Source organism: Dicentrarchus labrax, unplaced genomic scaffold (assembly GCF_905237075.1).
Source record: "Dicentrarchus labrax unplaced genomic scaffold, dlabrax2021, whole genome shotgun sequence".
Taxonomy (NCBI): Eukaryota; Metazoa; Chordata; class Actinopteri; family Moronidae; genus Dicentrarchus; species Dicentrarchus labrax.
The window spans coordinates 8397501-8418490 of record NW_026136714.1 but is presented as its reverse complement, the minus strand read 5'-3'; the positions used below and the strand labels follow the sequence as shown (position 1 = coordinate 8418490).

The window sequence follows — 20990 nt, the reverse complement described above, 5'->3', positions numbered from 1 at the left end:
TTGTTTGTATCTGCAATTACTTACAATTATTTCCAATTTTATTGTGTACATGTTGAAACAAATATAAGTATATTATATTTTAATCTAAAGAATTACACACAAGCTACATGTTGCATTAACAACTCCAGTTTATATTGCCATCATGTTTTGTGTTTTTCCTAGCAGTTTCCTTCTTATGTTACATATGAGTAGCTCTCACAAGAATAAGAAAGACATTTTGCCATGGAAACATATACAGCATGTTTTATTGTACACAACAGCTGCTTTCAGACCAACTAATCTTATTAGTGGCGCAAGTTTGCAAATGATTTCTATAATACTGTACATTTGTACACATATATATTTGTTTGTCAACAAATCCCATGAAAAAACAGGAAACAACATGATCACTTTTTATGATAAACGGACACATCCATCCTACATACATCATCCTGCTGCCACAAATACTTCGAAGAAGATAAATTCCGCAGCTTAAAATACTCCCCAAAAAATTCAGAATTTAGTCCTGGATGGGTAAAATTAGCGGAACTACAGTGACCAGTTGTTAGACCATAATTAGGAATGAACTGACCGGTGCTGAGAGCCACAGAAAGACCAGATAGAAGTATTGAGAGAATACATTGTTGGTTAAGCTCCTTAAATGAGATCTGTTAATGATCATTTTAAATGCCTCATTTGTGAAGTCTTTCAATATTTCAATCTGGCAAAACGATTGTTTGTCTGAACAGCAAAATAGGTTACACAACAAGAACTCATACAACAACAACCAATAAACTGACATCATGTGAAAGAGACATTTAAATAAATCTTGTAGTTTACAAAAAGCAGGCTACTCAGTGTGATTGCATCTGTACAAACACACATGGCAGTTGATGGTCAATCGACTGGGTTAAAGGGGAACAACAGGATTTACAGTTTACAGGTCTTGTGGAGTACTGCTGCATATGTGAAAATAGTTGTATACAGGTTTTTGGCGCCTGGAGAAATCTGATAAACTGACTCATGATGTGACTTCAACAATCGATGCATTGTGGGTAATGTAGGCGTCAGATTTGAACAAGGAGTCCAACAATGTTATAGGTGTTAAAGACTGAATTACTGGCTACCTTGAGTGAAAGCTGGATCACCATACACACTTAGGAATCCTACCTATCGACACCTATCTAATTTTGCATCACCAGAATAAGATCACAAACCAACAGCAGCCTAAAACACAAAAGCTTCACAAAACCACACTGGCTGTGGCACAGTTGTTGGCCGAGATGCCGATGCGACGGCGGCATGTGAACATTTTGCGGAGCTCAGCGCGGAAACGGTCATGGAGCCAGGCGTAGAGGAATGGGTTACAGCAGGATGAGCTCATTGCACACAGGTGACAGAGCAGCTGAATGAGCAGAAAGTATCGCTTATCAATCAGGTCAATGTCAATGTCACGCAGCACGTTGAACACACTGATGGGCATCCAGCAGACGCCAAAGGCTGCCACCACCAGGCTCACCAGCCGAAAAGTCTTGCGTTTGCGCATGCGCTGAGCCTCTGCCTGGCTCTGGGTGTGGTGGCCGGGTACCACACAGTTCCGCAGTTTGACAGAGATGCACAGGTATGAGATACAGAGCGCCGACAGAGGCAGGACGTAGGTGATGAAGAGAGTGCTGTACGCGTAAGCCAGCCGCTCCCTCTCCTGGCCCATCCAAAACTCCTCACAGATGGTGAAGCCCTCGTTCTTAAACTCCACGTGGTAGGTGTGAGCCACAGCTGGAGCCACCAGACCGCAGGACAACAGCCAGATCCCAGACAGAAGGTAGGTACATGCCAAGACTGAGATGCGCTTTTTCAGAGGATGAACTGTGGCATAGTATCTATGAAAGAGAAGATGTTAGCCTCAGTTCATTTGACCAGTTTGATTTGACGCATCTCTCTAAACTGTTGGGAAAAAATTGTGGAAACATGCCAAATATGAGTTAATCGCATGAGTAAAGAAGAATAGTATTCACAAGTCATCGCTTGCCGACAGCAATCAACACACAAATGACAGTACAGCTATTAAGCATCACAGATAATAAAGCCTAAAAAACGACCTCAGAATGAAATGCCAAAATGACAGTTTCCAACAAAACGAATCATTTTTTTTAACTTTGAACAAAAATCGAATTGAATTCAGCTCTGCCACTGAAACCAAGGTTTACAGACAAAGCAGGATTTGGGTTTCTGGCACATATCTTGCAAAGAGCACAAAGCTTTGGAGTCCTAAGCAATGGGGAAAAGTACATAGTCTGATTCATCATCTTCCATCCTTTTTGTCCTCCATCCAGGCAGAAACCCAAAGGATAAGGATATCTATTTAGAGTCATACAAGACCTGACTTTGAGAGATGGTTCAGAGAAGACTTGTGGCCCAAATTATTACAGTTATCCCTGTATTATGCTTGCATTTGTAAACCATAGCCCTAGAAACTCAGTTTAGTAATTTTGAGAGCTGGCATAAAAATCCACTACATCCAGGTGCTCACATTTGCATCTGCTGCTGCAATTTAGTGCAATTTTCTTCCAGGAAATAGTGAATAATGCACTGTATAATTTCTTTATTAAAGTGTAGTTTATAACAGAGTGACTAAGTACATCACTCCTAAATGCCTCAAGCTGAAAACCTCCCACTGTGTTGCTTTTGTTCATCAATGACACATTATACTGTCAGTGAAATGTAGCATGCATGTAAATAAGGTTCTACAGAATTTCCCTGGGAGGTTTATGTTAAGATTCTGTCCACAGTCCTCAGGCTCTGTATGATTTACCTATCCACAGCAATGGCAGTGAGAGTGAAGACTGACACGTACACCGTCACAGGCTGGATGAGGTACACCAGATAGCACATGAAGCGGCCAAAGACCCAGCCGTGTGGGTTGAAGGCGTAGGCCAGTGTGAAGGGGACACACGTAGCACACATCAGCATGTCAGAGAAGGCCAGGTTTCCGATGAAGAAGTTGGTGACGTTGTGCATCTTCCGGGTGCGGCAAATGACATAGAGGAGCAGATAGTTGCCAAAGACGCCCACCAGAGCCACCAGAGTGTAGCAGGGAATGATGAGCAGCTTGAAGGACTGCAGCAGCTCTACACCCACAAACTGGGGGCTGCGCTTGGAGGAGCCGTTCTGCAGTGCCACCTCAAAGACCTGACCGGTGTCGTTCCCGTTCACCTCATGCATCACACACGGGGGTGTGAGTTCAGCTGCCCAGCCGCTGCCTGTGCTCTCCATCCCAAAAGGCTGATGTCAATCTGGAGGTGTGAAATCATTATTACTAATGTAATTTATTTTGCAATAAAATATATAACACTGCCAAGTCATGAGTATGCTGAATACTAATGGACATTTGTTCCCCACTATTATAGACACCTTCATGCAGTTTTCTGTCAATTGAATTACTGAATTACTTGAACTGAATTACCTTCAGTGGAAATTTTCCCTTTCATTATAATCCTGTGTAAAGGCAGATTCACTGTTCCTCTAACCAATTATGATTGTCCTTGTGATGACATATTTTCAGTCCTGTGTAGCTCCAAAGAGAAACTCACTACAGACAGTAACTTTATTTTGTTAGAACATAAAATAAAATTTCTCTTGACTAACTACATTTAAAAACTACTACAGAGATGTGTTCCTATCTTTCTGTTTTAAGTCTTATTGCTTTAGTATAACCCAGGCATTATGTAGGCTGTTCTGTCACTGCCAGTCAGGTGCCTTTCAGTTATTTCAACACAAATGCTGAATGTTAAAGCAAACACTGCTGCATGACTCAGACCTGGTCCGGACTATTATCTATCTGCATGTGTTGTGTGCACAGCTGGGCAGTTGTTGGTTTCCAATTCGGTTTAATTTAAGTATATTTTAGCCAAACAGAGCAATTGTAAAGGAGATATGACAGCTTTGTAGGAAGTTGCCATAAATAGTGAGTGATGGTGATGAATTCACTCACTAGGTGATATGTGGAGTTTGCTCTTCAATCAGTTTTTTTCAGATACATAGAAAATGCATGAAAATTAAGACTGTCATGGGAATTGAATGTTATGAAACAATCCCTTTTGGAGGTTGTGGAACTGTACATTATTATTTGTCACATGGCCAACCCTGGCTGTTGCTGCTGTCTAGTGTCCTCTGAGTTCAAATGTGCTGGGAATCACATGGTGCAGGACACTTTAATAAAATCAATCTATCAATCAGCAGTGACGCATTTATCAAAAACGTATTTCATTTTCAATTTACTGTTCAGAGTTGCTAGTTAACGTAAAAGCCTTTTTGTGGTGTTGGAACATTTGAATTGACTAAAAATATTGATCTCTGTGAAAAGAGTGGGCAGTTATTACTGTATCTGGAGGAAGATATCTGCCTCAGATTCACCCAAATTGTCCCAAACCTCCACAATTATCCAGATGGCACTTTAAGAGTTACCAGAAGAGACATCGGAATAAGAGCCATGAGAAAGACTAAGGAACTGGACATAGAAAAAATAAACTTATTTCTCGATTTTAGTCGATTTTTAATAGCATATATTTTTTTACAGAGAGCTATCTCTTAAGTTACCTTTAATCTATTATTTCCATATATGCTCCTACTGATTTTACAGCATGTTTAATCAAGAATCCTCCCTGAAATCTCTCTGAGACAGAACAGCGTCTCTCACATCTCTGCAGGATTCCGCAGCTGGTTGTGAGCTGAACTGACGCGACAATATCAGATATAGACTGAACAGTAAATTAATTAAGTATTGCATGTAGGCTATAGTATTAATAATGCAGTTAGTATAGTCCGACATATGAAACTGCAACATTTGATTCACTCGTTGTTTTTGATATTTTTGTCAAGAATACATTATATATTTATACGCATTAAAAATGCACAAGTCACCGATTAGATTTTTGGGCTCCCAACTCAACTGCTGCATCTCTTCTATCGAGCAGAGTAAACACACGCTGAAATCGCGGCAGCATTATTCTGATATCACATTTTAACACTTAATTAAACACCCATCAGTGTAAGTAAGATTTACTGTAGCTTGTGTCTGTGCTGTGTCTCTCAAAAAAGAGATGTAGCATGAACTAACGACCATGCACAATAACTTCAAAGGTGTCTTTAAAAAGAAAAGATTTACATTTCAACACAGAATCGTATCGGAAAAACAATTTCACCCCTCGAATTGGGGGGGAAAAAAGTAGCACACATACCTACCGAGTGTTGATTTCTCAGTTTTCAGATGCAGAGTATGAGTGCGGGAGAGATCCAGCGCGGAGCCTCTGTGCGCCTCTGGAGAGATGCGCGCTTCTTACACAATGAACGCAAATGTGTCTCTGAGCGGCTCTACAGCCTCGCACCCGCACTCTGACCCTTCGGCACCTCAAGTGGGACTATAGCTTTGGATTGTAACTACGTATGTGGCACGTTTTTAAGCGTTAAGAGTGCGTTGCCAGGCCATCAACAGGTGCAGTTACGAGGGATGGCTCGCTTTTATATCTTTAAACTTGACTGACAGCTCTGATGACTGAAAGGACCCTCAGAATATATAAAGCCTCAACAAAAAATCATACACAAGGTATTTCCATGTGGTATACAGAAGTTATAATTGGTTCTATCCTTTCATTTCTTTTCATTTCTGCATTTGTATCCTCTATGGGCTCACTATAATATCCCTAGGGACTGCTATAAAGCAATACAAAGGAACCATAAAAGGACCAGTATTTGGAATTACTAATACAAACGAGCGATAAGCATCTTTTTATGTATGTCTAAAAAGGTCAAACTGTTGTGTGGATTAATGCAGAAGATGTCACTGCCACAGTGGCTCTAATGTTTGAACTGTCATCCTCCACTGTTCACAAATATTTGTAAAAGGGACCAAGGGGCAGGCTGATAAGGAGGTGAGGTGATGTCTCAATGCAGGGGAGGACAGCCAGAGATGGAGCTTGGTAGGTATGGTGTTTCATTTGTGCAAACTGACTCCCAGTTTCTCCTTAAACAAGCCAGGGCAGAGACAAAACAAGCATGGCTGTACGCTGGCATTAGTGGATTGATTCTGAATGAACACCCTGGTGTGAAGCCAGATGAGCAGGCCTCCTGATGTGACATTCACAGTGGAAGTTGTATTCGGTGTGTCTGAGGCTTTGGGGCATTCATTTAAAGCTAAAAGACTTTGGTTGTAATGAATAGAGGTTAACTTTCCCCACTCTCCTTCCTGCATGCAGCCAAAGCTCAGTTCCCTGTTAGCAGAATCTGTTCAGCCAACCAGAACGTATCCATGACATTATCAGAATAGGTCGAAACACAGAACAATAAAATACAACAAAAAAGCTGTGTTCAAATGAAAAAAAATACAATTCACACTCAATTTTCTGACTAAAATGTGTCATGTCGTTAAAGTCAGACTCAAAATTGTTGGTCAAATAATTAAAGGACCAGTGTGTAGGATTTAGGGGCATCTAGTATTCACTTCACCCTCTCCTTCCAAGCACAAAGTAAAAACTATGGTGGGCATGAAAAGCGCCCTTCTGGGCTACTGTAAAAAGATGGCAGTTCAGCGAGGTGGAAAGGCGACCTGTTGCATCTGTAGTTATAAAAGGCTCATTCTAAGGTAACAAAGTTAAGTGACTATACACTAATGAAAATATACCATGAATATTATATTCCATTTCTGCCAATAAAGACTCCTAAATGTTACACACTGGACCTTTAAATTGGGAAAGAATCAGGACAGGAAACTATTACTCTCTTGTCCCTCGAAGGACTTCTTCTAGAAACTTTGTCGGAATTATATTAGCAGCAAAGAGGGGTTTTCTTTCGAAAGCAAAAAATGTAATTAGGAAAGACGAAGATATGAGCTGTAGGGGAGATTTGCAGCTAGGCATACGTAATTGTTGAAAAGACTGTTTTTTTTTTCAACTTTAATGTAGCAGAACTGCCTTTTCTTGTTAAGTCAAGTTAATAAAACAATTCTAAGTTGGTTCTTTTATTGCTACTGGTTCCGACATTTGTCTGACGTTTATTGAAGGGTTTAATGTTTTTCAGCGAGCAAGGTTTTAGTCATACTTTGTGCTGTACAGGTACACAGCACAAAAAAGGGAACAACTAATTCCTGTGTCTGATTGTTTGTGCTAATAACTAATACATGGTCTTACAATGGTACACAGTAGATAATTGTGCTTGTTTCCCTGTCTGTGTGGTTTTAGAAAGTGTTTCTAGTTTCAAGGGCTTTGTATTGCCTTTGTCAAGTTTATACGTGCATTTTTTCAAATTCTTTTTAATGTATTCTTTATTTTTGCAAGGACCCACATATGTCTCTTTTCCAGTGGTGCCCCTGCAACAAATCAATACCACAATACTGTTGAGCTGCAGTCATCCTGTTTGACATTATATGCCTGATTTCTCTGTTACAAAACAAACAGACTTTTGTTTATTTACCACTATACCTAGGATTCACACCATAGGATTCACAGTACATGCCTGGAAAAAATATTGAAACAGAAAAATCCTTTAATCATTCTGAAAGGCTTCAAGCTACTTGATGCACTTTTGCCTGAATTGTGTGGACAAAAAATACTAAACTTGAAGAGCATAAGAACAATTTCAAGTCAAGGACAGCAATAACCAGTTTTTGAGAATTTCTAGTCTTCCACACGCCTCTAAACACTTTACACAACATGTCACATTCACCCATTTACACACTGATGGCAGTGGCTGCCATGCAAGGTGCCAACACACAGATGGCACAGCATCGGGGGCAATTTGGGGTTCAGTATCTTGTTTAAGGATCAAACTGCCAACCTTAACCTAAGTGGATGACACACTCTACCTCCGGAGCTACAGCCGTCCAAACATAAGACAGATAAACTCACAGTGATAAAGACAAACCATGTCAGAGGAATCATGGTCACAAACTAGAACTTACTGACTCCCTGTTAAGTGATAGACACCAGGCTACTCAGCACAACAACACTGTAGCTTTATGATTTACCAGACAGTGTTCCCAGCATTCAGAGAGCATTGTATTTTTTCAAGGCCAAACACACAGTGTGAGGAGTAAAGAAACATCAAACCCTAAACAATAAATACAAAGACCGGATGAGTCACCATGTTGGGTTTCTACCTGCAGGCAGCTTTACACTGGAGTCTAATGATTTAACCTGCAAAGCCTGTAGATAACTGGTAAGTATTGATTATTGCAAAATGTATGAGACTCTGTCTTGTCATATAGTCTCTAAGTCTCACTTATAATTATTTTGACTCAATCCATTTGAGAGGATCATCACATCCTATGGTGAACACACACTGCAGTCAATACACAGAGGTGGCAGAGCTCAACTTCTATTCATATATATGTTTTCATTAGTGTATATTCACCAGAATATAGGAATCGTGGTTTTGTTACCTTCGATTGAGTGGTTTTTATCTCCATCCGCTACTGGACACCTTCCACTGAGTCAGCCATGTTTCTACAATAGCCCAGAATGAGCAAACCAAACCACTGATTTAAAGGACCAAACCTTTTTCCTTTTCTATCATTGAGCAGATGACCCCCAACAAAGTGACATATTTTATGGATCATTCGCATTACATAATAATAACAGTAGATAAAAACTGACAACACAATAACGTTTGAGTAAAACCAGAGATTTGGATACATTTTGAGCAGTTTATTTCATTAGAATAGTAATCAGAGATGAGTTTTCCTGATATTTTTATATAATTCTCTGTCTGTATTATGTATTTTCTTTTCTTTTTTAATAAGCATACATACTTTAAAGGCTTCTCTTTTGACAAATTCAGTGTTTGAAATGCTGGAATATAGGCCTACTGTGTTTTCCTACACCCCTTAAAATGAAGGCTACGCGACTCCTAGTGGGGAGTAGTCCTCCTGGTTGGGAACCACTGCTTTAAACACTTGAAATCTTTCTATGGATTTTTCATGATGCCCATGAATTATGGCTTTAATGACCAGTGAAACACACATCTAGCCCACTAGATAGATATGTCGATAGATTGTTAGCAAGCTGGCGTGACTTTTAGCACACTAAAACGGAGGAAATAAAATGTATGAATGCATGGCCCTTTAGGGCTTCCATAAAAAAGGGAAAAAGTATTAGTAAAGTAAAAGTATTTTTGTCTCAGCTGGCTGGAGTGGTGTCCCTCAATTCAAAACTAGGGGGCACCATCAGGAAACCAATTTTCTCTTTTGGTTTCTGATTTTTTTTAGCAAAGAAAAACACAAGACAAGTGATATACAGAGCAGAAATATATGCTTGAAGCAGACAAAAAAAGCTATTTAGTTTTAGTCGGACTGGATGATATTGTCAACCTACTGATTTGTTAACAAAATGCTCAATTGCCCCCCTGGACGCCTGTTAATGTTATTATAACTGATGGCCAAAGCTATAGAAATATGTCCCTCAAGCACAGCTGTTATTTACTGGTAGACTCACAAACTGAGTGGGTCAGAATCAGGTTACATCTGAATAAAAATGACACAGTGATGATAATGCTTTACAACCTAATGCAAACCTGTTTAGTATTTTAGAGCGACACTGTAAAATCATAAACATGACCTTTCAGCTACTAGATGAACAGAATTAGATGGACAACAAACCCAATTTACAGATAGTAAATATATTACAGAATAGAACCCAAAGCTCAAACCTGAATAAAGCTTTATTAAAGATTCAAAATCTCATAGGCCTATCCCCGAATCAGAAGAGGCCCTTTTGTAAAAGCTTTTCATAGTTCAGTCGAACGGCACGCATGAACGAAGCACTTTATAATTACTATTATTGCAGGGCCAGATAATTCCTGTGTTATTTTTGCTCCACTTGAAATGAATTATTATGTTTCAAGGGAATAATTTGACAATAATTGTCATTCAGATTGTGTTGTAGGCTTGCTTTTTTTGATGGTAATAGCGTTAGTTACCTCAGTATGGGACAAATCACTGATCACTGTCAATCAGAACATCTTTTTCTGCACTGGAGGACGAGGCCAGTGGATGAACACCTGAAGTCATTTACTCCTCTGACAATAATAAAGCTGCTCTGTGTCCACTCAGTGGTACTCCATGTGTCCTAGATTTTCTACCTTGATTGGCATCTTGCTGTGACAATTCAGGGATCTGCTCAGACAAGACAAAGTTCAATGAATATTATTTAGACAGCTATCTGGTATGTGATTACTCCTTCAACAGCATGTCACTGCTTGTCAAAAACAAAACAGTAGTAATTTACATGCTAAACAAAAAAGTGCTGCTGAGGAAAGTCATCAGTTTTGTAAGTAGTTAAAATGTAAATTTTACCTGATAATAGACGGACAGACTGACAACTAAAATGGGTAAGCTACCACTTTGGCTCTTTGTCAAATGTTTAGTTGTTAAAAGTTGTAACTGATGGCTTTTTTAAAGGACCAGTGTGTAGGATTTAGTTGAATCTAACATGCGTCTGTATTTGACAGCATGGGAATGAGAACAGGCTGTGGAGTGTGTGGGAAAAACTATAGTGGCAATGACACTCACTCCTAGTGTAGTTTAACACTACATGCCACATTCACCCATTTGCATGCATCCATACAGCGATAGCAAAGGCTCATCACAAGATTTACCATTCATAAATTCCATTTGAATGTGGTATAAGAAATGCCATGGCCAAATTTTGAGTAATAGTGTCTAATTCATATATTTAGGAGCATTTCAATATGTTTTCAATATTTATATCTGATAAAATGCCTAAACCTAGTGTTTGAAATGTTGGTATATAAAACATTGTCTCTATGGTTCACACTATTCATATTGGCCTATTTGTATATCTTTTGGGATACTCAAGTTTTAACTATAGTTGTGGTCCAGTCTTGTCTGTCATAAATTTAAATATGACTCACAGGTAATGCTGAAACATTAACTGGAAACCAAGCGACACATTTCTCCCATTAACGCTTGGTTTTTGCAGACTGTGTAAGTTCAGTTTCCATGGTAATATTTGTAGACAATCCTCTTCATTCATGTATGCTGCAATAACTGCATGTGAAACGTTAGTATGCATGTAAACAACTTACCCCAAACTTGAAACCTGTGATATGAGTATCTGCAACCCTTCGTACATGTAAGCATGCTCAGATGCAAATCAAAGGGCTCTAGACTGCGTCTAATGGCTCCGACTCTGTATGATAGTGGATGCGGATGATTATCCTCGCTGTTCACCCGAGGTCACTGAAATGAAAAGAGTGGGCATGCTGCCTCCATTAAATACCTTGTTCCAACCTGTTTCTCAGAACTAAACCGCAAATAGTAACAATAGTGGAATAACTCAAAAATGAAAAGAGGGCTCCTGTGGATATAAAATTTGTTAGATAAAAGCCGAGTGTTTTCCAAAAAATTATGTTTTTCTTTAACAAAATAAGAAAATAATAAAAAATGTTGTATCGCTCCATTACGACCACAGAGGATGATAGAGGAGAGGATTACTCATTGATGTTTCTCAGATGAACAATCATTTGCTGTATAATACATTCACATCAGTTGGAAATGTTTCAGTGGAAAGGAAATGTTACTTAAAACAATATTTGGACCATGTAAAACAGTAAAACAGTAAACCCCCCAAATAATCCAATACAAACACAACTCTTTTCAGAATAAAAGTCAGCATGTGGGAAGCACCAAATCTCTTAAACCTGCAGCATCCAGATATTATTTTTGAAGTAAAATGATTTAAGTACATATAACATATGTTTGCGTAAGAATGCGTCAGACTCAAAAGAAGCACAGACGTTGTGACAACGTTTAAAGTCAAGCTTGTTTATTCAGCAAACACATGAATTATAAATGCAGCTGAGATCTGCTGCGTACACAGCATGTGTTTTCAATAGAGAGATTTATGTTTCTGACGGATGTTCACAGACACTGAAAGGAATCCTTGAAGCAAGAAAGAGAGCACCCTTTTGCTTTGGATGCAGTAAGCAATATATGGCGGTTTGTCTAAGGCTGATCCCTCTAAAGGTTACTCTTGGACCATTAAGCTCTTGATTCACCTTGTTTTAAAGAGTGCTGGTGAGTGTGATCATCACCTACTGTACAGAACATGTTGTTACTAACAAAGCACAGTATATAGCCACTAAAAGATGCTATACCTTCTTTTGATTTCACAAAATTCCATCTAGAGCAAATCAATCAACTCAGATTAACGTAAAGTGACACACACCCATTCATGACATTAACCTCACATGCAAGTCTACTACATATGGAAAATAAAAGTTCGACATCATGGGGAATGCACTTACTGGTAATCACTTTCTTGCAGAGAGTCTGATGAGAAGATTGATCTAATTGATCGAAAAGCAAGCAGCCTCTTAGCCTACATTACAGACAAATGGGGGAAGCAGCCAACACTTCTACAACTGAGTAATTCAAATGTTATATCTAATTTGTTTAATCACAACAAAACCTGAAGCTTAAAAAAAACAAAACAATTTGTGGTTTGTCATTCTGTCACACACATAACTTGTATCGATTAATCAAACCAAATCTAATATGCTGATTTTGAGCTTCTGGAGGTCATTTTAGATGGATTTTGTTATATTTGGACAGAGCTAAGCTAATGAGTTAAGCTAACAAGCTGCTGGCTTTAGCCTTATAGACTTATTGCCTGGTTCTGGCAGACTACAACAAATAAACACCAAAACAATATCATGTATAAATATAAAATATACAGTTTAGTGTGTAAGTCTTTAAGTGACTGGCAGTGTTTTACAGCAGATAAAGGAACAAAACTGTAACAAAAGAATCCACTGCACTCATATTGTTTCATTTGATATAGACAGTGGTGGAAAATAAGAAAGTACATTCACATTTCTGTCTTAAGTACAATTTTCTGCTACTTTACTGTAATTCTATACAAAATATATTCAACAAATAAATGATGATGTATTATTATAGGCTAAGACAATACTTTATTCATATGCAAAAGCTACCCAGCTGTACATCAATTAATTAAATGTATCCCCACCTTTACCAGCTGCAACATTAAAGCAATGCGTACATTAATCACCATCAATAATCATAATCCAATAATATGATATCCATTATTCTAAAATGGGCCATTCTGCATATCGAGTACTTTTTATTATGATAATTTAAGTGTTCTTTAATGTTAATATTCTTTTCTGAATGCAGGACTTTTACTTGTACTGTGGTATTGCTACTTTGACTAAGTGAAATATCTGAGTACTTCTTTCACCACTCTACATATACCACACACAGGACACCTGAACTCATCTCATACTCATGTTTTCTCAATTGAAGGGTCATAACAGTCTGGTCTGTGTCACAATTACTAATAATTGGACCTCTGTCAAGAAAAGTAAGCAGCAATGCAAAAAGCAAACCTATAATTCCATACATTTTTTCTGTATGATTAACAGCATTTACTGTGCAATAGCTGGAGCTGAAACACTATGATGAACTTGAAATTGAGCCTTTCAATGTGACTAATGAAAAGTTCAGTCAGGCTGAAAAGCCACTAGGACACTGATTTAATGATCAAAAGCCACATGGTCAGAGTGAAGTGGTCAGAGCCAGATGGATAGACTCGGTTATATAGTCCAAGTTACCACCGTTGATTGCACTGACATTTAGACAGCCACCAGGGAGCAGGTACACGTGTCTCCTGTTCGACAGAAATTCTACCTGCTGACCTAAAGTAAACAAAAAAGAGAGTATTTAAACAAAATCTTGATCTGGAAAAACATTCTGGTAGTCCATGTAAATAAATGTATTAAACATTAACAGTCATTTCTACGGAGCCCCTAAAGGGACATGAAAAAAAAAAAAAAAAAAAATCTAACGTTTCTAGTGCGCACTAGATAGTATCTAGTGCTCACTAGATACGGATCTAGTGCGCACTAGATACGGATCTAGTGCGCACTAGATCCTATGGATGGAGTGTTGTGGCGAATCAGCACATGGCTCATTTAAATATTAAAATTAGCCATGTGTTAATAGGTCACAACACGAAAATGTAACCAATGAAATTACTTATTTTGACACACATTTTAAGCCAATACTTACTACTATCTAGTGCGCACTAGATACTATCCATATTGTGGTGAATCAACACATGGCTAATTTTAATATTCAAATGAGTATTAAACTAATTTGTCTGTAAGTAAAAAATAAATGTAAATTAATCTGTAACCTTTTTTATTACAGTCCGCATTTAAATGCCTGTCCTCCTTTTGAGAAAATAACAAAAACAGTCCACCTTTTGACACATTACCTTGTTAGTTTAATACGTATTGGCTTAAAATGTGTGTCAAAATAAGTAATTTCATTGGTTACATTTTCGTGTTGTGACCTATTAACACATGGCTAATTTTAATATTTAAATGAGCCAACACTCGATCCATATCTAGTGCGCACTAGATACGGATCTAGTGCGCACTAGATACGGATCTAGTGCGCACTAGATACTATCTAGTGAGCACAAGATACTATCTAGTGAGCACTAGATACTATCTAGTGAGCACAAGATACTATCTAGTGAGCACAAGATACTATCTAGTGCTCACTAGAAACGTTTCATTTTTTTTTTTTTTTCATGTCCCTTTAGGGGCTCCGTACATTTCCATTGTTAAATAATCAAATTAAAAAAACATTCCCTGCAAATCCTTTAAATGACTGCTGCATATGTGCAATAACTGCATATTATATTCAAACAGAGCCAAGATGTCAGGCCTTGGTTGAAAGCAATTAATCTATAACAATGTACTGTAAGCGGCATTTATCTACTTGAAAAGATTATACAAAAGAGCTCAGAAAAGAGAGAGCTGAGAAAATGAATATCAGACAGTGTTTTGTTTTGTGCAGTGAATCATTTTCTTTATATTTGAAAAATAACTCTATAAAAGTCCAACATGGCAGCAACTATTTAGTACTCACCATTCAAGCCTGTACAGCAGAAGAGTCCACCTTGTTGAGTCAGGTGATCCCAGCAGCCTGGAGTTCCCAAAAGTCTCAGCCTTTCTCTCAAAATGTTTCTGATCAGCATACATCTCTCCACAATGCACTTTACTTCTCTCTGCCTGGGAAAGACAAGGGACAACATTTGGGAAATAATATCTATTATTATATAATTCAATATCAGCAAAAAATCAAGGGTGCATTGTGGAAATTAAGATTTTATGACTAGTGCCGTTAAATGCTTAGGACGCTGCCAGGTAAACATCACTACGGACATCTACACATACAGTAGCAACATGGCCGTCCAAACAAATACCAGATTATTCATTCCAGTGGGACGTGACTCACCATTCAACAAGATGGGCTGGGTTACTGAGCACTGTGGCAACAACATGTGCTCCTCCGACAGATGGCTGGGCCCACAGGGATCGGACTATTTTGTCAGCTTTAGACTGCACAGATAACCGGTGTGAGTTCTGCTTCGAGACGCACAAGAGGTGTCCGACAGCTTCACCTGGCGAGAGAGAGGAAGAAGATGAGTCTGATGTAAAGAAACACCATGTTCTCACTTCCTCTTAAGTTTTTGGTATTGAAAATAAAATCGAAGAGGGACACTTTTGAATTGGAAAATAAAATTCGCCACCCAGTTCTGGGCAAGAATATTCACCAGGTCATACAGAAACAAGACACAGGCTGATCTGCATGACAATGAATTACCTGCTAGGTGGAGAAAGAGTGTAAAATTGGAGGGCAACACAAAGCGTGACTGTGACTCCGTAAACACTATGAGTGTATTTCCTGGCGAACAATAGGTAAGACATGAATACATATGCTCTTGTCTGTTTTCAGTTGCACTACGAGCTCATTTTTGACATGTGGAGTCCCTTGGCCATAGGAGTGACACGCATAAATCCATGGAATGAGAGATATTCTAAACATCAATTCCTCACCATATAGTCCAAAGCAGTGGGAGAACGACTGAGCACAGAGGAGCTCCATCCCCTGCGATGCACAGTACTGTACAGGCCAGGCATCCCGCTCTAAATCTCCATTGCAGAGTGCCTGGGCAGGCAGCAAGAGGAAAGGGAAAAGCCTACGCCTCTGTTGAAACAGTGCCAGAACAGCAAATGATGATCTAAGTAGGAGTGAAGAACTACTTGTCTGATAGAAGATAATTTTAGCCTCTGCTTAGAGCTTAAATGTACATGTCAGTCACCATGACGAGTTGAGTAATCACAGCCCATTGATTCTGAGAAAGGTCTGCTCCGGTTGGGTAGTGGGCAGATGCTGAGAGAACAACAACACTTCGCTCCGGAGCCCTCTCCAGATCCTCCAGAAGCTTCTCCAAACAAACGCCCCGCTGCTTGTCATCCCAGTAATAATACTCACAGATATCTTGGATCCCTGCTGCCTGGAAGATACCAGCCAGTGAGTCTGCAGGGAAGATCAGGACGAAACATTAGATACCAGCAGCAGTACAAACTCCACAAGGTGAATCCTGCTGTAAGCCCCAGGATGTAATTACAGTGTGAATACTATTTTGTTTGGAAATAATTGAACTTTCCAACCTTCTGACCTCCAGTCTTGGCTAGACTAGTATTTTTGCAGTTTTCCATTGCTGTCTCTATCACACACTGTATATTTTCAATTATCATAATATTAAATTGAAAATGAATTCACACCACGTGCACATCTTATCTGTACATTTTTAAGCAATGCACATAACACATTTCTCAGCCCTTACGTCTGTGCGGCAAGACACATTAAAATCTCCTACTCCCAATAAATCCTGTGTAAAGCAGTGACTATACTGAAAGGTGTAAAATCCTCTCAATGAATGTCTGACACGTTTGCCTCCATATGATCGACCACATCTTCACATTTTGTCTTCACTGTAAGGTCAACTTCTATCCCTCAGAAATCTTCTTATGTGTGTGTCACAGTAACTTATGTTGATATACAAGAATCCGGTGACCACTTTCTGTGTTTTGCCATTACTGCAGTGGCAAGTTGTTGTGTCTGACAACAACACGGGTAATTGGATTGACAACATTAGGCCGTGTCCCCCGTTACTGATGAGGGTACCTTATATGGATGGGATTCTTAGCGTTATTCAAATTTTACATATTAGAAATTTTGTTTAGACAATAGCCAGAAATAAAGAATGGAGAAATATTGCTATTTGTGCATGCACAATAAAGGGCAATTTTGTGGTCATTTTCTGTGATTTTTCGTGTTATATTTGAACAAACTCCTCCTAGGGAATTTATCAGATCTACTTCAAAATTGGTCAGCGCAGTCAAAAAACATTGCTGATTAAAAGTTGTGCTATTTGTGACTGTACGTTGGAGGGCGTGTCTGTGGCGTGCCGTCAAAGTTGGCCAGGTTGAATCGAATGTCCAACTGTGATGCCATTTCCGGCATTTCAGGGCTTCTATTTTAACTAACTCCTCCTACAGATTTTATCAGATTGACTTCTTTTGCAGTGTCTGAAACGCATGATAAAGTAGAACTGTCTCCCCCTTAGCTTCCGGCAAAGAGGGTTTGGGCGTGGGGCGACATGGTGTGGTGTGGTGCTGCTGTGGTGGGCAACCGCCGTTCAGGCCCCGAAGTGGGGAGATGGCGAGGTCCCGCCCAACGCTGCTTGCAGCTTTAATTTATTTATTTTTTGCCTCTACTGTTGGAGCAGAAGATAACTGCACAGGTTCTTTCTGATTTCATAGACATCGTTGTTAAAAGTAACATACATAGGAAGTAAAGGTAAAAGTAAACAAATTGTGCATTCAAATGCACATACTGTATATTGTAGGGAGACGCCACTGCAGTAATGCCGACTTATTTACCCTGTACTTTCATTGTTTACCAATCATTTAACATGGTATTTGTGGTGTATATGAGTCATCCTCTAGTCTTCTTAATGACATGATGGTAGTAAATGAGTAGCGCATACAGTTGCAATCACCACAGTACAGAGTGGGGATGTAACAATACACTCAACTCACGATTCAATACAATTCACAATATGATTTTCTCACAATTGTTTTGACAAAATGAGATTAAAAAAGGTTATTTCTCAGACAAAAATCTACAAAATATATTTTCTCTTTATTTCTGAGGTAGTGTATAAACTGTGAAAAAATATCATTCACTTTTCAAAAGGGAAACTGAAGTCTTCGCACCTTGATACCACAATTCATTTTTCATCTCACTGATTTGAATCTTGTTTTGTGAAATATCTTTACAAAGTACAGCATGTAATTTATGTTTTAAGAGCCCAATCTAACTGAATCTATCCAACACACTTGTGGTTGTATCTTTAAATTCTGTTGAGAGGAAGTGAGCTTTTTTTTACCATCACAAGGGGAAGAGAGGTAGACGGGCCCGCACCAAGCAGCACAGGCATCATACCAGTGTTTCAAGAGTTCTGCCCCAAGACGAACAGCAGCAGTAAAACCGGGAGTCTGGACACCTAATACCTGCAACAAAGGTCAGGAGTCTTATTATCAATATGTCTGATGGTAAAACACTTAGGTGCTGATTATCTATTGATTTTTACAGCCTGGATGTAAATCTATACCAGAATAATTAGAGGTTTCTGCACAGGGCCACCAGGTAATGACAGTGCTGATTGATTGGATGGTTAGGTACTGGCTACTGCTTCATCTCTGTGTGCTTGTGGCTGTGCAAACAGAAGTGTATATAGGCTAGAATCAGTTATGGTATTTATGTCTGTGCTGAAATTACCCGGTTCTCGATTACAGCCCGAGAGCTCTTCCCCAAAGCAACATCTGTGGCTTGCTGGCTGAATTCTGTCAAACCAAAACAAGGTGGATACTCCGGACGTAGAGTGGTATCAGCGCTTAGCTGCTGCTTTATTTTTCCAACAAGACGCAGTTCAAAGGTCTTCCCTTCCTCGCTGTAATACTCTGCGAAAGACAGAGTTTTACAAATCCATCATCCAACAAAACACTGCATCAAACTGCAAAAAAACCCCGAGAATATCAAAGTAAACTGGAAAAGAAAAGAAAGGTAATTGATTACACCCAAAAATAGAATTAATATACTGTATACTATTTCTTAAATGTGTGCATTTTCAGTTTTAAAGGTCCAGTAATAAACACCACTAAAATGTTTTTACAGTAGCCCAGAACAGACAAACCAAACACTGGTTTCTCCTTTGCGCTTGGAAGGGGGTGGGGGTAAAGTCAGGATATGCAAATACACCACTAGATGCCACTAAATCCTACACACTGAAATATTAATTTATTAAAGTGATTTATAGTTATTATGTCACAGAAACAAGCAAGCCAACTATCAGGTAAAAAGTTTAAACCAATGTGGTAATGCCTTAAGGATATGCTTAAGAAGTTGTCTTAGTAGATAGTTTATTGTGCTGTATGTCAGGGTAAAGATTTAAAAAAAAGTTGTACTATTAAGAAGATAATAAGTTAGGTAAGTTAGGCTCCAAACATCTGACCATGAGAGGGTTTCTGAATGCCTCTCACTTTGTCCCTGTTATGCACAAACCGAGGACGCAAATCCTGGAGCTGGAACTACTTTATTATGACAGAACTAAATACTATCTGTATTTATTGATTTTACTGTAATTCTGACTCACTGTGAGCTCTCCATTTAGGAGTAATACCTTATTCAAAATGTCTGTGAGTCAGTAATTAAATCGAATAATTCAATGTAAATGGACTACGGAGGCCATCTATTCAATTATGCTGACAGAAAGCTGATGGAGCCACACATAGGCACACCATTTTCATGCTAACGTTATATTACAGCTGCAGTGAATGCCATCTCAAATAATGTGTTTTTGACTAACATTACACAACATTATGTCTGAGTAAGATCAGCTGTCTAACATTAGAAAACAGAGCGCACATTCATAATTAATTTAATTAATTCATGCAAATGGGGAGCGGGGGAAACCCGTACTGCTCTGCTCTGGTTCCCGCATTGAAACTCTTAAGAACCAGGATAGATAAACGCAGGTGACCGGACTCACCTCTCCCTGCCAGGTAAACCTTCCTGACGTCAATGTCTCTCTTGAAGGCAGACAATAGCCTTGTTTCAGGTCTCACTGCTGCGGTCAAAGTGTCGGTAAGCACGGAGAGATGACCTCCTGGGTCTCCATTTTTGTTGACCCCTCTTTCATCAGGTCTGCTGCCAGGTCGGCTCATCTTGAACCCAGCCAGGCAAATCAGCCCGCTAGCTGCGAGCCTTTTGTTTAGCCTCTGTTGCCAGGGCTACGGCACGTATTTAGATACTGTCACCCCGGCAACGGTGATGGATGAGTTTGTCACCAGCTAATTTGTGGCCCTGGTGAGTTTACTTTCGCCGTCGCAGTGTGCTATCATTCAAATAGGCTAGTCTGTCTGGAAAATGAAAGCATCAGTTTTTGGTAAAGACGAGACAAGAGCCAAGTGTATTTCTCTTCAGCATGTAACGCTGATAACAAGTCAGTTCAAAGAGGAGCCTCTGCTGCTCATTAAGGTTTGTTTTGGTGGGTTTTTCGAAAGGCCTGTAGCCTCTTTAAATTAATTAAGTCACAATGGCTTCGACAGGGAGTCAAGAGGCAGCATTTAATTGTACTGTTGCGGGTTCACACAGTGTGTGTAAAATCAGTATGAGCTGCACATATTCTGCAGTGGGTTTCTTGATTTCATGGCTTCCACTGATCCACGTTTGTACAGAATAGATATTTTTTTAAACCATGGCTTTTCAGCTTTTTATCTCGATTGTAGAATTATTTCCTCTGTAATCTGAATTCGCTTCTGTCTAAGTGGTAGTAGAGTCGTACTCCGTATGTGCCTATACCAGTGAAGAAACGACACTGAGCTTCCCTACAGTGCACTTCGAGTTATAACAAAGGATGTATGATGCACAAGCACTGTAGTCTGCTTGTGGATCTGCAGAAAGAGAGCTTTTTCTTCTGGGCAGAAAGCTGAAGAATAGTCATTTCATGAGGATGAAGAATACGCAGGGAATTGAGAAGTAAAAAATCTTACAG

The 20990-nt window shown here is 39.2% G+C and overlaps 2 protein-coding genes across 4 annotated transcripts; both read right to left on the bottom strand.

Annotated features, from left to right (window-relative positions):
- Positions 1-122: 122 nt before the first annotated feature.
- On the bottom strand, positions 123-5310 carry prlhr2a (prolactin releasing hormone receptor 2a). 3 transcript variants are annotated; one of them, XM_051422431.1, is made up of 3 exons: positions 5221-5310; positions 2792-3272; positions 123-1859 (listed from the first exon to the last, which is right to left on the bottom strand). In XM_051422431.1, the coding sequence occupies exons 2-3, from the start codon at positions 3250-3252 to the stop codon at positions 1223-1225; spliced, it is 1098 nt and encodes a 365-aa protein (XP_051278391.1). In that variant the 5' UTR covers positions 3253-3272; positions 5221-5310; the 3' UTR covers positions 123-1222. The 3 variants fall into 3 exon arrangements, with proteins under 3 accessions (XP_051278391.1, XP_051278390.1, XP_051278393.1); XM_051422430.1 differs by having other exon boundaries at positions 5217-5290; XM_051422433.1 differs by lacking the exon at positions 5221-5310 and adding an exon at positions 3443-3514.
- Positions 5311-11796: 6486 nt separating this feature from the next.
- On the bottom strand, positions 11797-20223 carry got1l1 (glutamic-oxaloacetic transaminase 1 like 1). Its single transcript, XM_051422912.1, has 8 exons — positions 19986-20223; positions 18716-18897; positions 18324-18447; positions 16188-16405; positions 15922-16072; positions 15320-15485; positions 14951-15093; positions 11797-13707 (listed from the first exon to the last, which is right to left on the bottom strand). Exons 1-8 carry the CDS (start codon positions 20158-20160, stop codon positions 13568-13570), a joined length of 1299 nt encoding a protein of 432 aa, XP_051278872.1. The 5' UTR covers positions 20161-20223; the 3' UTR covers positions 11797-13567.
- Positions 20224-20990: the final 767 nt, after the last annotated feature.

Excerpts from the sequence above, each read along its gene's own strand:
- got1l1 (XM_051422912.1), bottom strand. The coding sequence starts at position 20,160 with ATGAGCCGACCTGGCAGCAGACCTGATGAAAGAGGGGTCAACAAAAAT. Across the intron at positions 15,486-15,921 it reads CCACTGCTTTGGACTATATG|GTGAAGCTGTCGGACACCTC; the intron begins GTGAGGAATTGA and ends CTCTCTCGCCAG. Across the intron at positions 13,708-14,950 it reads CTGCTGTACAGGCTTGAATG|GTCAGCAGGTAGAATTTCTG; the intron begins GTGAGTACTAAA and ends TGTTTACTTTAG.
- prlhr2a (XM_051422431.1), bottom strand. The coding sequence starts at position 3,252 with ATGGAGAGCACAGGCAGCGGCTGGGCAGCTGAACTCACACCCCCGTGT. Across the intron at positions 1,860-2,791 it reads ACTGCCATTGCTGTGGATAG|ATACTATGCCACAGTTCATC; the intron begins GTAAATCATACA and ends TCTCTTTCATAG.